This window comes from Cydia pomonella, chromosome 8 (assembly GCF_033807575.1).
Source record: "Cydia pomonella isolate Wapato2018A chromosome 8, ilCydPomo1, whole genome shotgun sequence".
NCBI classification, from domain to species: Eukaryota; Metazoa; Arthropoda; class Insecta; order Lepidoptera; family Tortricidae; genus Cydia; species Cydia pomonella.
The window spans coordinates 9,482,516-9,499,986 of record NC_084710.1 but is presented as its reverse complement, the minus strand read 5'-3'; the positions used below and the strand labels follow the sequence as shown (position 1 = coordinate 9,499,986).

The window sequence follows — 17,471 nt, the reverse complement described above, 5'->3', positions numbered from 1 at the left end:
TCTTTCACCTGTCTCCCTCATCGACTACTAGTATAATATGTGGTGAAGCTGCATCTGCAGTATGTAGTTCAGAGAGGAGAGATGGTTTCATTAAAACACGGCGGGAATCACGCAAAATAATGCCTGTTTTTAACACTAAAAAAAGTACAAATTTGCGTGAAATACCGGAAAAATTGTCATGTTAGACGGAGATATTTAGGTTCCGACACTATTATTATATAATTTATGTAGCTTATTTTAATCTTATGCGCTAATATTGTAATAAAATTATGATATAGACACGTCTAAGCTATTTTTTTTAAACTCATGTCCTTGCGGCAGTACGAAACACAAAAATATGAAAAAGTGTCCATAATATTTTTTATTTAGTTTATTATGGAGCATCTTTTCGCATATGGCCCCATTTCGAAAAAAAAATTTCGCTCCACCCTAGGCCACAGTTTGTTTTCCAGTAGGTAATGGATGTTTTCTATTTATATAACTATATATTATCTATTTCGATCTTCTTCTGGTACCGTCAACACAAGCCCTATAATATTTATTTATTATTTTACCTGACAGGAGCGGCGCGGCGACGGCAATTGCAAGGCACATAGGTAACAAAGCAATCAATTGTCAAAAATTATTATGGGTTACTTTATTAGCCGTGTAAAATACAGACATTTTGCTTTTCTGAAAAATCGCAGACCCTACAATATAATTGTTTTCCATTTTGAGCAGCAATACTTAGCAGAATATACCCCGGATTTTTCTGCTCATTGAATCAATTTAAATTTCGTATTCCCTTGCAGATCTTATTTTTGTCCTACCCTCTAGCCTTATTTCATAATTATCCATGTCCCTCATCATGATATCGAATGAGACTCTCAAGGGTTCCTTGAGCTTGTGCTCGTCCATGTGGGCAGGCGGTAATATCCTGTAACGGCGCAGCATGTTGGCCATCATGGTCTTCATCGACATCATGGCGTAGTTGTATCCTAGAAACAAAGCACTGAAATAAATATACATATAATAACCGAATTTAATTTACACTACTCTGAGTATACACAATAGAATTCTGCTTACATACCTACCTACAGTCAATTTGATCTAAAGCTTGACCAAATTGAATATTATAACTATTGTGATTGCTGCCTGGTCGAGCAGAAATCTACTTGTGTGGTGAACATGAGTTCATGTTAGTTACCCCGTTGGATGAAAGCAGATCACTACCATAGGCTTATGTTTTATGAGATGAGCTTTGACCATAAGTTTCTCACGCCATATCGACCACCATAGACCATACAGGTCAACAGGTCCAGTAGTGGATGCCTACCAGCTAATATGCTAATGCAGTCAAAAACTAACCAAGGCAGTTTCTCATGGACAGCGAGAAGGGCTGGAACTGCGCCGGGTGCTTGAGCGGCCCCTCCAGGAAGCGCTCTGGGCTGAACTGCTCCGCATCAGCTCCCCAGAAGGTAGGGTTGCGATGCGTCGCCCAGATGTTCAGTATCACAGTCACCCCGTCCACCAAGGTTGTGCCGGAAGCTGCGAATTCGTTAAAAAGGCAAATTAGTTATTCTCTGCTGTGTGCTGGGGACGGATGGGATGATTTATATGAAAACAACTATTCCTATCTGTGCCCGATGGAATCTAATGGGAATACAACGTTGCCGGAACCCGTACTAGACCTTGGAAATAACAAATCCACGTTTTTGAGCCACGTTCGAACTATATTTGTACTTGAATTGTTAAACGTTAATTTTTGCAAGAGTTATCGCATAACGTAGGTAATCTACGGGGCTGTACAGCGATATTTTTGAAGTACTGTTAAATTAATTGAATAGTCTTATGACGTGTCAAATGAATCTATTGGGTAATTTTCGTATTTAATCTAGACTCTGCATCTATGATTGGTTTCTGTTTTACCTTCGTCCCAATGTTGTCATATTATTACCCTAATTATATAAGTATAGCCTACAAGATATTATCTTATTAAATCTTAAACTTTCGTTTGTGTGGTGATCTAAAATCGTGGGTTCAAATATCGGTCGTGCCACATATATATAAAACAGTTTTTTTGTCATAAAAACATTTATGATACAACCTTTCATCGTTGACTGTACTTTTCTCTCAACAGGCCACTAATACACCGAGGCAGTTTTAACAAACCCAAACACAATTAAGAAGTATTGTTTTATTACAGAATTCCTATGGGCATCTTGGGTCCACCATCAGATCAGCTCGATAGTGCCATAATATTGCATTGCCACCCTACTTACATATGTATGTATGTGATGTTTCAGCGCAAGCGAATAATGGGAAGCGGGTCAAATTTAGCTTGCAGGTTTGACCCAAACATAAATACATACATGTGTAGGTGCAGTCAACCAATTTGAATCCTAGGCCACTATAGAACCTTGTCGCTTTAACTACTCTATACATGACATTCATCACTCAATAAGCACTGTCGTAGAAGTCATTATGACATGGTTCTATAGTGGCCTAGGAATCAAATTAGTTGACCGTACATGGCGCGAGTTAAGTAAAAGCTTGTAAAAAATGCAAAATGATGGCTGAAAGATTCGGTCAGAAAGACGAAAGCTTACGTAATGTCACGTCATTGGTGACTTCTCTCGCCGTGACGGGCACCGGAGGGTACAGCCGTAAAGTTTCCTTGATGACCGCCTCCATGTATTTCAGCTTTCGCAAATCCTCCACGGTCAAATCACGGTTCGAGTCGCCGAATATCATATCTAACCTGGTGAATAAAGTTATGGAATTGTAGTAGTCTAGTCATTTAATTTTGTAAATTATGAAGCGGAAATCGTATTCCCCCTTCATATTATATTTAGGAGCATATATGCATTTTATGGCCCAACTGGAATGGAAGAAAAAGCATCATGGCCAAATAGGTAAAATAGTCGTTTAAATACCTATTAGTTTTTTCAAAGGTTTTATAATTTTGATTGTGATAAGTTGATAACGATCTAATTTAGTGTAATGTTGCGTAGCGCAGAGCAGAGAGCAGTCTGAACGATGAATGACTCAAACTCGATAAGTGGGTATAACATGTGTCTGCGCGAAATCGGCTTGTCATTAATTCACAATTTTGTCTTTATCGACCTGATCTCGTATCTATCTGTGAAGACCTCAGACTTAAAACTCGATGCTGCACGCTGCCTGTGTTCTCTTTGACGACGTAGTCAACTTATATCAGTATATCACTTTTTGCTCCTCGCTCTTGTAAAAATACCCTTTTTTTTAGTTTTGGCTCCTTGCAGATAATAAACATGTCAAACACAAAGCTTATCACTTCCAGCGACGAACCGATTTTACGCAGCGTCTTACGTAGGCGAGCAATCTCGAACGCAAAGCGAAGCGGTGTGAGTGTCACATGAATGAAACAATCCTTTGATACCTTGTCTTTATAGGTTTTCCTGTAATCTATAGACAAAATAGTATGCAAATCGAACTGCGCTAATTAGGTACCACTAGTGCGATAATTAGGTAGCATATAATGTAACTATGACGAAAATTTAAATGGTCATATGTACTGTAAAACGTTGTACGATAATACATGTGCGAATAGCTAATGTTCGCAACTCGTGTTGATTTAACTCTCTTCGGTCGTGTTTTAATTTATTTTTCCTATACTCCTCTACTGTTATCTATCATTTACACATTCATGAACATGAATATAAGAACCTACATATTACATAAAGGTTTGAAGAAAAGTCTATATTGTCTATTCCTCATAACAGCACTTGTGCTTTAAAAGCGCTATAACGATTCTGTAACTAATGGCTACCAACCTAACAAAATCAAATTCAATACAGTTTCAAACTAAGTGCATGGCTGCCAACTTACAAAATATTAATTTGGTTGCATAGTAGAAACAATTGCTTCATAAGTCAAGTCAAGTGACACCCGTAATATAACAATACCCATAGACAACGAAGACCGCTTAGCGTCGCATGTTAGTCTCCATAGGCTACTGGGGCCAAAATCGAGAAAAAAACAGTCCAAAATTTAATTTAGCAAAGAACAAGTACCAGAGCCTCATGACTTACGAGAAGGTGTCGCTGACCAGCCGGGCCGGGGCGGGCCGGGCGCGTAAGAATGTATGCTCGCCTCGCGTATCTTAGCTGTATACTTTTGTTTACCTATATGATCCTACACTAGTTTAAAGTATTATTTTTGTTGACTCGTAGGAAAAGTATTGCATGCAACGTTGTATAAGTAGGTTAAAAATGCTCGTGGCGTATTCCTTTACAATATTCGCCTCCGCCTTCGGCTCCGGCTCACATTGTAACTCAGGACACTCGCCTTTTTTGACCCTTCTTATACAACTGTTGCATAATAGTATTTTACAGTACATATGGTGTTACTTTACCGCACTAGTGTGAAAATTAGCATATTACGTTACTATGTCGAATATTAAAAGGGCCATATGTACTGTAAAACGTTGTACGATACATGTGCGAATAGGTAATTCGCAACTCGTGTCGATTTAAAACACTCCCTTCGGTCGAGTTTTAATTTATCGCCACTCGTTTCGAATTTCCTATTTTTCGCACTTGTATCGTAATGTACTAATATGCAACAGTTGTATAAGAAGGGTCAAAAAAGGCGAGTGGCGTGAGTTACAATGTGAGCCGGAGTCGAAGGCGTAGGCGAACATTGTAAAGGAATACGCCACGAGCATTTTTTGACCTACTTATACAACGTTGCATACAATACTTTTCCTACGAGTCATCAAAAATATATAGCTCACATACGCGAGCATACCTTGTTACGCGCCCGGCCCGCCGCGGCCCGGCTGATCAGCGACACCTTCTCGTAACTCATGAGGCCCTGGTACTTGTCCTTTGCTAAATTACATTTTTGGACAATTTTTTTCTCGATTTTGGCCCCAGTAGACTAACAAGCAATGCTAAGCGGTCTTCGTAGTCTATGGGTGTTGCTATATAGCATGAACTTATAAACACGCATGTGACACCCGTAATATTACGGCTGTCACATGCGTGTTTAGTTAGTTAGTGCTTCTGGGCATTTTCCGTAAATCGACAACCATTGTGCCTATTTTGCGTGAAACGAGGTAGCGCTACTCTAACCACCCCACCTCCTCCACGAAGCCTAGCAAAGTTTTCAGGTTGCTAATTGCCTCTCCTAGTGTGCACGGAGTCCCTAGGTATTTGTTCCTGTATACTTCTACCTGTTTGCAGTCTAGGAGAATATGTTTTGTTGTTTCTTCTTCTTTCATGCACGCTCTGCACATGGGGCTGTCTGTTTTACCCATATTGTGTAGGTGTTTGTTAAGTATGTTATGTCCTGTAATTAATCCTACTATTTTACGTAGTTGATGTCTAGGTGTTTTCAGTAGTATTTTGGTGAGTTTGTGGTTCAGTTCCGGTAGAAAATCCTTGGTCTGCCTGCATGTGTCCATTTCCTTCCAGTATTTATTGTGCCGTTGTCTGTGATGTAGGTCTAGCTGGTTGTGTATATAGGATATTGGTAGGGGTATGATGGGCTCGGGTCCATATGCCGGCGTTTCTGAGCCTTTCCTGGCCAGTTCGTCCGCAGCATCGTTTCCTCTTGATCCACTATGTCCCTTTATCCATTGAATTGTTACTTTGTTGCCTTCTTTGCTCACTTCCGTGAGGCTTCGATGACATTCGAGTATGAGTTCTGAATTAAGTTTGTCGCTGCATAGCGCTTGTAGTACTGATTTACTGTCTGATAGTATTAGTATATTTTCGTGTTTCACTTGTCGTCTTGTTATAGCATTGCAAGCTTCTATCTGTGCGTGTTTATGAGTTTATGAGTTATGAAGCAATTGTTTCTATTATGCAACCAAATGAATATTTTGTAAGTTGGCAAAAATGCACTTAGTTTGAAACTGTATTAGTTTTGATTTTGTTAGGTTGGTAGCCATTAATCGCAGTAACGTTATAGCGATTTTAAAGCACAAGTGCTGTTATGAGGAATAGACAATACAGACTTTTCTTGCAACCTTTTATGTATGTTCTTATATTCGTGTTAATGAATGTATAAATGACAGATAACAGTACAGGAGTAGGAAAAATATGTACTATTCTATTTTTCGCACTAAGCTTTTATTTTACGTTCTTACTCTTGGTGTAGTTTCTCCTGGACCTGGTGATGCCGAGATAGCATGGCGGCGGCGAAGGAGGCGCCCACGGCGGAGGTGTCGGTGCCGGCCATCACGATCACCATCAGCTCCTCACGCAGCTCCAGGTCGGAATATGTCTGGTCGAGGTTACCGGATGACTCTATCATCATGTCTAAGAAAGTTCTTGCGCTGATTACTATAAAAACACAGACAATATTATGTAGATTGTACTTGCACCCTGCCTATGAAGCCGATGGTCCCAGGTTCAAATCTTGGTAAAGGCATTTATTTATTCGTGTGTGTGTTTTTTTTTATATTTATTTATAAAGAATACATAGCAAATAAACCGATTGAAACAGGGAAGGTGTTAGGCATCTTCTTTCGTGTTGAGCACGGATATTTGTTCCTGAGTCATGGGTGTTTTCTATGTATTAAGTATTTATATATATGTATATATCGTTGTTTAAGTACCCTCATCAAAAGCTTTATTAAGCTTACTGTGGGATTTAGTCAAGTTGTGTCCTATAATAATTATTTATTTAGGTAATATTTTATATCGTCAAACGTCAAAAGCAATTATTTGTCCAACATATAAGCATATATATATATACATCGGTACAGAGGGCCTACCGCGAACCACGTTCGATGTGTTACCTCCCTATTACGGTTACGTACGAATTTACAAGTGCGACAGAGAGGCAACACGTCGAACGTGGTTCGCGGTAGGCCCTCAGGTCCCATATACATCACCATTGCATCACTATGTTTTTCCGTAAGGCATACAATTTTTCATTTATGGACTATCAATCTGGTTTATTAGTTTAGTGGTATTAGTTGTAGTCTGGTTTATTATTTATTATAGCGAATTGACGCTTATTTCCACCTTTGACCTAACCTAACGCAAACTAGCCGGAACGTGATTGGCGCGGCGCGGCAGCGCGGCCTAGGTACTTAGGTATTAACGATTAACGGACTTAAGGAAAGTTAACAGAAGTTAACAAGTCCGTTAGAGGTTTTTAAAGTTAACTTAAAAGGTAATCCGTTACTCGAAAACTTAAATTAGTTAATTAACGATTAACGGACTAACGGACTTCTGCCCCGCTATGATGGAGAGGGCCCTCGCTCCGAGTTGTTCCTGATGGTATGGTGCAAAGGCTGTCCATGGTAATCCAGTGTTAAAATGATGCGAGCATGGGCACCTTCGCACCGGGGACGGCGGGGAGCGGTTTGCTTGTGTAAATTTTATGGAGTAATTTTTAATTGTTATTTTATTGTAAAATGATTTTAAAAAACCGGCCAAGAGCATGTCGGGCCACGCTCAGTGTAAGGTTCCGTGGTTACTCTTCCGTCACAATAAGCTAAAATGGAGCTTAAAGTATAGTAAATTGTTAACCAAGACATGAAACGGTACCTTACACCCGAGTTAAACAAATAGGCAAATTTGCATAATCAGTACCTAATTAAAGTAAGTCTTTTTACTATGAAGGGGAAACTTTTTGCGATAACTCAAAAACAGCTAAACTGATCATGTCCGCTATAGTTTTCATTTAATCTTAAGAAATATAGCTCTACTTCCACGATTTTTTTCATATATTTTGGACCTATATTTCAAAAGTTAGAAGGGGGGGACACATTTTTTTTTTCTTTCGGAGCGATTATCTCCGAATATATTCACTTAATCAAAAAATGTTTGTTGAAGACCCCTATTAGTTTTGAAAGACCTTTCCAACGATACCCCACACTGTAGGGTTGAACCAGAAAAAAAATTCACCCCCAATTTACGTGTAGGGGAGGTACCCTAAAAAAAATTAAATTTTTAGATTTTATTGTACGACTTGGTCGGCTTTATTGATTTATATATCCATGCCAAATTTCAGCTTTCTAGCACTAACGACCACGGAGCAAAGCCTCGGACAGACAGACAGACAGATGGACATGGCGAAACTATAAGGGTTCCTAGTTGACTACGGAACCCTAAAAACAAGAAAATAAACAAAACATAAGTAACATTCAAAGTTCTAAACCTGATGCGAAATAATTACGAATGGATATAAATAAATAATTAATATTATACGAAATTATTACACAAATTGACTAAGTCCCACAGTAAGTTCAATAAGGCTTGTGTTGTGGGTACTTAGACAATGATAAATATAATATACAATGTGTTTGTCCACGTATAGTACGTATAATTTTATCGACTAATCACCCCTCGAGTCCAAACAAGAACTTCTCGTGAAATGTTTTAATTAGGGCTATTATTTTAATGTCAACTTATACCTGATAACCTGCACTATCATTTATCAATAATAAAAAGGACAGGTCACCGACCGCGTTTTCGAAAAAAAAAAACTTTTTGAAGACAATTTTTATCTTTGTTATTAATGCTTGAGTAATTGTGGAAAATTCTCAGAAACATTTATACTTAAAACTTATGCCCTAATTTATAATTTTTCCTACTCCTCTACTGTTATCTGTCATTTATGCATTCATTAACACGAATATAAGAACATACATAAAAGATTTCAAGAAAAGTCTATATTGTCTATTCCTCATAAAAGCTCTTGTGCTTTTATAAGCTATAACGTTACTGCGATTAATGGCTACCAACCTAACAAAACCAAAACAAATACAGTTTTAAACTAAGTGCATTGCTGCCAACTTACAAAATATTCATTTGGTTGCATAGTAAAAATAATTACTTCATAAGTCAGAAACACGCATGTGACACCCGTAACATAGCAACACTCATAGACTACGAAGACCGCTTAACGTTGCTTGTTAGTCTCCGTAGGCTACGGTGGCCAAAATTGAGAAAAAACTGTCCAAAAAATTAATTTAGCAAGTAGCAAGTACCAGGGCTTCATGAGTTACGAGGAGGTGTCGCCGACCGGCCGGCCGCGGCCCGGGGCGGGCCGGGCGCGTAACAAGGTATGCTCGCGCGTCTTGGCTATATACTTTTGCTGTAATTTGTTTACCTAAATTAAGATTTATTTTTGTTGACTCGTAGGAAAAATATTGTATGCAACGTTGTATAAGTAGGTCAAAAAATTCTCGTGGCGTATTCCTTTACAATGTTCGCCTACGCCTTCGGCTCCGGCTCACATTGTAACTCACGCCACTCGCCTTTTTTGACCCTTCTTATACAACTGTTGCATAAAATACTATAAACTATCGAATGATTATTATTTTTTAAATTTGCGATAGGTAAATGGACAGATAATGGTACGTCGCCATAAAACATTCAAGGGGTGTATTTTTAAATGGTTGAGAAAATACATAGGTATGGGGAGTGATTTGTCGATAAAATTCATCGTACTATATGTGGTTAACGGCTCCACTATACGTGCACAAACACATTGTATAAATATTTATAAACACTTAAATATTATATAGAAAACACCTATGACTCAGAAACAAAATAAATATTCGTGCTTATCACATGTTTAAGTGACTTTTTCTCAAACTTGCAATGAAATGTTGACATGACTTACTTCAAATTAGGTCCGGAAATACTACATATCAGATGCGATAAGATGATGATATGTAAAGGAATTTCATAGAGCCTTACACAGCATACCTAGGCCTGTAAGACAACCAACCTTCTGTTGTTTTTAAATGTCAAATTGTGGCATGTCTTGGCATGCAACCATAAAAAACCTCTAAGCAAAATTCTGCCATTATGCTTTTTTTTCTTTTTTTTTGTGTTTATTTATTATTATTTCAGGGTTTCCTGAAGGGGAACGAAACAGATTATTTTTGCGCTACGACGCACAGTTTAAGAGATACAGCACACAGCCCTATAAAGTTTTTTTTTCAGTCATGCAAAAATCTTTGTAGGGCGGTATCTCCTAAACCGTGCGTCGTAGCGCTAAAATAATCATATTTTCGTTCCCATCTTGATGACCCTCAAAGTAATAATGGAAAAAACCCAAAAAAGAAAAAAAAGCGTAATGGCGTCGTGTGTCGTAGCGCCAAAATAATCACATTTTTTTCTCCCTTAATACCCCACGCACTGAATTACCTATCACATTAGGACATGAAACAATCATCTGAATCGTCATCCTATTTTTATTATTATTTCATTGCAAGTTTGAGAAAAGCACTATACAAATCTCGGCGAGAAACGGGGTTGCCGCCCGCGTATCCATCCGGCCGTAGTTATTTGTTATTCAGTTGCAGACTTCTACATTTATTATCCATTGATACGTACTTTTGTTTTCTCCTCGCTGAATCGCATCAAGCTCTTTGCGTTTCATTTGTATTATCTGCACATTAACACCGAAGGAGTTAAATGTTTGTATGTATAAAAAAATCCTTATATTACATCTTTATAAAATATTTAAAATAAATACATAACACATTCTTACATTAGGGCATCGTAACAACTTGTGAATAAATGGACCAAAAACATTTTCATGTTAAATGTTGCCAAAAGGAAACCACAAGTCTCGCGCTGTCAAAAAATTCAGATTTCTTGTAGAGCCAAGCTTCTAACTCTACAAGCCCTAACTTCACAAACTCTGCACCTTAGTCAAAATATGTGGGTTGGCCGTTTCGCTACTGTCACATGGGCGTAAGGTGAAAAATGTATTCACTGTTCATTATTTTTTATTATACAATAGTTCTTATAGTGATGAAACGACCAAGCCGCATATTTTGACTAAGGTGTAGAGTTGGTGACTAAGGTGAAGTTAGGACTAGTAGAGATAGAAGCTTGGCTCTACAAGATATCGGGGCTATAACCGCGAAAATCGAAGTTCGTCAATTGCGATTGTTTTTCTCTGTCACTCTAATAACGTAATGCTCTCACTAAAGCAAGAGCAAAAGAGAAAGATCCCCGCGAAGTTCGGTTTTCGCGGTAGACTCCCTGATAACTTATTGACGGTGCGAGCCTTATGTCGCTGTCAATAGTTTAAAGGGTCATATAGTACATTCCCCTATAATGGAACAGGCACCAGTAATCGGACGGTATAGACAAATCCTGTAAAACAAGTATTTACCATCAGTTTTTAATCGCTGGAAACATTTTACCATAAACAAGAGCCAAAGAGCTGCTTAAGTTCAATGTTTCATGGATATTTGTTAGTTTGAAAATTAATGGCGCCATACATCCCATGACTGGAGCAAAAAAACATAGCTTTAATTGGTTAATAATATTGAAACCCATTGCAGTAGCTTTCATTAAATACATACTCGTAGAAAACATAAAGGATGAGTTGGACATTCAACTTTTAAAGCACAAAGCAGTAGAAATTTTACAGATTTCGGTGAAATATTATAAATACTACAAATTTTCTCTTCCCATGATGGGTGCCGTTAACATAATTATATACTGTAAAACGTTGTACGATGCACGTGCACATGTATCTAGTGATTATATGCTCGTGGTAAATTCCCTACTTTCCGCATTTATATCGTAAATAACTATTTCATCACACTTCCTCGAAAAAGATCTTATTTTATGTAGGTGTACTGAAGGACAAAGACCTTTATTGTTCCTTTTCAGGCGTATTCTGATTTTAATAACAGGTTTAAAAGTAAAAGTCAAAAGTGACACTCTTTCAACCAAAAACGTCACTTTTAACACTGACTAGGGTACGCCTGCGTAGTTTTGCCAACTGCACAGATAAACCTAGCGTATGTGGCATTGGACTGTGCAGTACAGGCAAAACTGCGCAGGCCTACCCTAGTGTGTATGGCTAGCTTTAACTTGATCTGTCTCTAGTGTATTGTTCTAGAATAACGCGCTCGTGTATATGTACGGAATTTCCCGCACTCGGATATGGCCGTAACCTTACTTGTTTTTCTTAAGAGTCTCGGCAAGCTCGGCCGAATCTCACCTTCCCATACAAACGGAGTTTCGTTCTCATTTTAAAACTACAGGTTATACGAATATAAGTCTTCGATACTCTGAGTATTGGATTGTAATGAAACTTTGCACATACAATGACATGAGGTATTTCTAGTCTTGTAATTAGTTTATATAGCTCCTGTTTATAAAACAAACGAAACAGAGCAAAAACAAATTCGCTGTATTTTTTAAACTGTTGTATCCGAAGCTACATAAACTAATTACAGGACTAGAGACCTTATTCTATTGTAAGTGCAAAGTTTCAGAGCAATCTAGCTAAGTAGTCGTTTTAAAATGAGAGGGTAACTACCTTTGAATCGAGATCAGAGCTTACTCGGGACCCTTAAAAGGGAAGTATACGACGTGACCGTCAATACAAAATGCGAAAACGATTTCCCACTTCTAAATATTATCCATCCTCCTTGATTTTTTAGTATGTTAGTGACAATAAAAAACTAGGTTTTTTTTTTCTTCATAATTTGCAAATCCATTTTTTTAAGCGTAACCTATAAATCTAGAATATATTATGCTAAAGCAATCGACATCAAATTCAAAGTAATTTGTTAAGATTTAATTAGTGAGAAACGTCTTTTCTCGAAATGGAATTTCATTGAAAAAATACCGTTATTTCGCTAGGATCGCAAAGCTATTCTTCCCTCTTAAACCAGTTTACCTTAGTATAACAATAACGAACCGTTTGCGGGCAAACAAACATTAAAGCACATTAAAGCGTTTGGAAGTAATCGTTGGTTCGGGGGATTTTCCTTACCCCTTAAGGGGCTTAAGGTGCAGTAGGTTCAGCGGGCAGTTTTTTCAAAAATCGTTGTGCTTTTTTATATGACAATACGGTTGCCAAAAATTGTATAAACAAGCATAAGGCCTTTCTCTAGTAACTTCATCGATTCAACAGCCGATTTCTAGATTTTCCTCTTTTAGAACACTATTTTATAAGTTAAATGTAAATGTAACTAACAACTATGGATTTTCTATCCGAAATAATATAATTCTATTTATTTATTTATTTAGAAAAAAAAAACACGAGCATTGGTCTAAAACGCACCTTAAATAATTTGTAACAATTTTTGCACAAAAGCTAAAAACATTAAATTTTTAGCCCCTAGTTCCGTTCCAAGTTTAATCTACGGATTTCGCTTCACTTCGCTCGCTCGTTCGACTAAAGTACCTAAATATCTAATAAGATTTGATACTAAAAAAGCGGCCAAGTGCGAGTCGGACTCGCCCATGAAGGGTTCCGTACCATTTATGACGTATTAAAAAAAAATACTTACTAGATCTGGTTCAAACCAATTTTCGGTGGAAGTTTGCATGGTAATGTATATCATATTTTTTTTTAGATCTTTCATTCTGTTATTTTAGAAGTTACGGGGGGACACACATTTTACCACTTTGGAAGTGTCACTCGCGCAAACTATTCAGTTTAGAAAAAAAATGATATTAGAAACCTCAATATCATTTTTAAAGACCTATCCTATATATATATTTTAATAACCTATATAGATTTAATGAGTTTTTGTTCTAAGTATGGGGAACCCCCAACATTTATTGTATTTTTTCTATTTTTGTGTAAACATCTTATTGCGGTTCATAGAATACATCTACTTAACAAGTTTGAACAGTATAGCTCTTATACTTTCGGAAAAAAGTGGCTGTGACATAATCGGACAGACAGACGGACATGACGAATCTATAAGGGTTCCGTTTTTTGCCATTTGGCTACGGAACCCTAAAAAGGAAGCGCTTGGAAGTCATCGCGTTGGGGTTTTCTCCTTAGCCCTTAACTGTTGACCTTATACAATCGCATTATTCGCATTTACCTACGTAACCTAAGAAGAATTTAAATAACTAAATACCTACCTCATCAACAAAGTTATGTATATTTTGTCTGTGGTAGACAAACTTCTCATACTTCGGCAGCCGCTGATAGACGAAGTCCGGTTGCAGCCACGGAGACGTCATTCTCTTCGCCACGTCTTGCGAGAGCCAGTCGAAGGCGACGAGAAAGCTGTGCTCTGGGTTCTTTTGACTGTTTAAATCAATGCCCAGGGTGGTCTCTAAAAACATAAATGATTACGATTTATCACAATGTTGATTTTTATCTATTAACACATTGAGTGCCGGGAACCCAATCGGCAGGTTCTCTGTTGTTAGTTGTTTTCCTCTACAAAGCGGGTTCGGGGGCGTAGCGCTAATGAAACATTGGCAGGGAATAGGTATGTTAAGCGTAATTTATTCATTGAAATAGATTCACTTGATCCAGTAGTAATTTTGTTTCAAATGATTTAACTTAAGTGTAATACCATTAAAATCATGTATTGTCATGATATGTAAAATGCATATATGATTGGAATTTTTTTTTATATGTAGATACTAAAAGTGATGTTTAAAAATTGTGGTCGTCGAGGTAAATTAAAAAATATAGGTACTCCAACGGTAACTAGGTAGGTACTATAACTACTAATTGTGAGAGACCTAATAGTCCCGCTATGTATTAAATATTGGAACTAAATATTTAAATTTTACGTTACCCTTTATACCTAAGTAGGATATTGCCATTACTGGCCAGATGAAACTGACCATACCGATATCCTCTATCTATGCATTTGCATGACTTTCTCTCTGCGATCTGTCAGCACCTATTTTTAACGCTAAGTGACATTTACTAGGTTATTCCTTGCTTTCTATATTCTGCCACTGTAGTGAATACAGCTCACTAATAAACGTTTAATAATACACGTCAGTAATAGACGTTTGGCTTGTACTTACCACAAACTGAATCGAATGTGTAAGTGTTAAAATGTCTCCACACGGAGAAGCCTGCGCCTCCAGCCATCGGCTCCAGCATGTCGGCCATGATCATACTTTGTCTATTGAACACTTTCACAAATTGGTTTAGATTCTTCATACTAAAGATAGGGGCTAAAATTTTTCTTCGCGGCCGCCATATGTCCACTGTAAGAAATAAATATCATGCACTCAGTGTGAGACACTTAGTTTAGCACTTAGAATTTAACGGGGCCTCTTTTTTCATCTCAAGACCATTGCTAGGTTACTGCACAGAATAAATAAATAAACATTATTATATGGACATTCTTACACAAATTGACTAAGTCCCACGGTAAGCTCAAGAAGGCTTGTGTTGTGGGTACTCAGACAACGATATATATATATATATATATATATATACTGTTCATTTGTATATTATATATATATAATATACAAATACTCAAATACATAGAAAATATACTCAGTATCCAGACAAATACATGCCATTACTGGGATTCGATCTCAGGACCATCGGCTTCATAGGCAGGGTCACTACCCACTAGGTCAGACCGGTCGTCAAATAGTAATATGTATCATACAGAACTGCCACAAAGAGCCCGGCGCACTCGAATTACTCGCACCGCGACAGTAAACTGGCGGACTTCTGGCCTCTTCTCAGTTCGGTTGGCAACGCGATGATGGAACGTTCAAAATGTTATGTACGGATACCTACTTATCATTTTAAGAAATAAATAATCAACTGTCAATGGAATTTCGTGTTTAATGGATAATGATCCAAAACACGAAATATAAGTAAATAAGGCTAAACTTTTGCATATAAATAATAATATTATAATAAGCAGGAAATTGTAAGTACCTATTCCGTTATAAATATTACACATTGTATTAAAATACTTGATCATATCATACGTCACATACGCCTACTTTTTTTGTTTCGTAATGAGTACCATACATATTTTCTGAGAAACTTCGTTTACGGTCACTGTTTATAAACAAAATTGATTAGGTATGGTGAATACCTACGTGGCTGGAGTCTGCGATAAATTCTTGTTGTTGAGTCAGTCTTTAATTTTTTACAAGGCTGTGTGCCGTGCCGCATTTCCGTACAATATTAAGAGGCTGTCAACACCCAATGTCCTTGAAATTGATGTTACTTAAACAGTTTTTTAAGAAAGACTATTTGTTTTAGTCAAGTAAGAAAAATATTTGTTCATATTAATTATATTTCAAAGACCGTGGTTGTACTCGATACACGATTGAACGAAATCGGCTCGATAGAAAATAATTGCAAAGATTGGTCTTAAAATCTTAATTAAACGGTTCTATGTCTTTATTGTTTTGACTTATGGGTCTGCAATTAACATCACAATTTCAAAACATTTATATCTAAACCGTGGTTGAGTAAAATATTACACTAATAATCCACTTTTTTTTATTTAAATATTTTTTCTTAATATTCCCTTGCCCAGGCCCAGTAACATGCGACAGTGCTATCTCATTTACTCCAATAGAAATAGACAGTGTGCGCGCTTTAGCTATTGACAGCTAGTATTTACCTGCAGCAAATATACTGCCGTTTCCGATCACCGTGCGAACGAATTGAGTCACGTAGCCTTTCTCCATCGAGTGCTTCAATACGACTTCGGAAGTGTCTGGGTCCGCAACAACTGTTGAACAGTACAATAAGTATATATTTGTTCACATTTTTTCTAGGTTACCTACTAGGTAAGGTAGGTACCGCTTGTTAGTTGGGGATCGTCAGGTACTTACACTCGCGTGCAAAGAAATGGAATCACTTCACATGTTTGGCTCCGCTTAATAATAAGATAATTGGTCCGCAAGTTATCGATAATAGAAGCAGGTTATCGACAAATAAGTACAAATTTCAATGAAAATTTTGACAGGTTATCGAGAGGAGTCGCCAACCTGAGTCCGTCGCCGTTTACCTTGTTACTCGTCATCATTCAGCTGAAATTAACGTCATTCACCTGCTCGTCCATAATTTTCAATGCCTTCTAAAATAATCGAATATAGTATACGTACGACATTAGTGTAAGAATATTTTCCATAAAGAAATATACAGGAAGGTAAGGTAAAGGCGCCTATTACCGTGGTATTTGGGAAGTTTAAATTTAATTTAATTTATTTAATTCAGACTTGATGACTCCAAAAAATTAGGGATATCAAAGCTACATGAAAACCGATAAGATACAAAGAGAAAACATTACTAGTGTACTGTACACGTCTATTAGCGACGAACGTTTGATTTATTCAGTAAAATAACGAAATCATTGATAGGTAGGTACTTCGTAACTATTTGCCAAATAAGAAATAAGTGAATACTCGTAACTTTGATGTAAAAACGCAATGTAAACAAACTTATTGATTACCATGTTTGTATTACCTAATGCATATTCCATGTCCCTCATGATAGCTTCGGTGCACATTATTAATGATTTTATCCCACAGGCTAGTAGGAAACAAGTACCTACTGCTTCATGTTATGCGGATCAGGGTTAAATCAGAAAATTAAGCTTTACAGCCCTAGACTTTGGGCATGTCTACAGTAAAGACGTAAATAAACCTAATTATGGTATTTGAGCCAGATACTTACGTATTCTTATTTCCACATCAAAGTATTAAAAAATGTCAGTTGCAAATAAATTAGTAACACTGAAAACTTACGTATATACAGTT

At 37.2% G+C, this 17,471-nt stretch overlaps 1 protein-coding gene across 1 annotated transcript; it reads right to left on the bottom strand.

Moving 5' to 3' along the window:
- Positions 1 to 612: 612 nt before the first annotated feature.
- Positions 613 to 17,250, bottom strand: LOC133520514 (cytochrome P450 4V2-like). The gene is made up of 8 exons (XM_061854984.1): positions 16,331 to 17,250; positions 14,754 to 14,939; positions 13,845 to 14,041; positions 10,329 to 10,383; positions 6,116 to 6,311; positions 2,589 to 2,740; positions 1,348 to 1,527; positions 613 to 977 (listed from the first exon to the last, which is right to left on the bottom strand). The coding sequence occupies exons 1-8, from the start codon at positions 16,395 to 16,397 to the stop codon at positions 769 to 771; spliced, it is 1,242 nt and encodes a 413-aa protein (XP_061710968.1). The 5' UTR covers positions 16,398 to 17,250; the 3' UTR covers positions 613 to 768.
- Between the last annotated feature and the right edge of the window lie 221 nt (positions 17,251 to 17,471).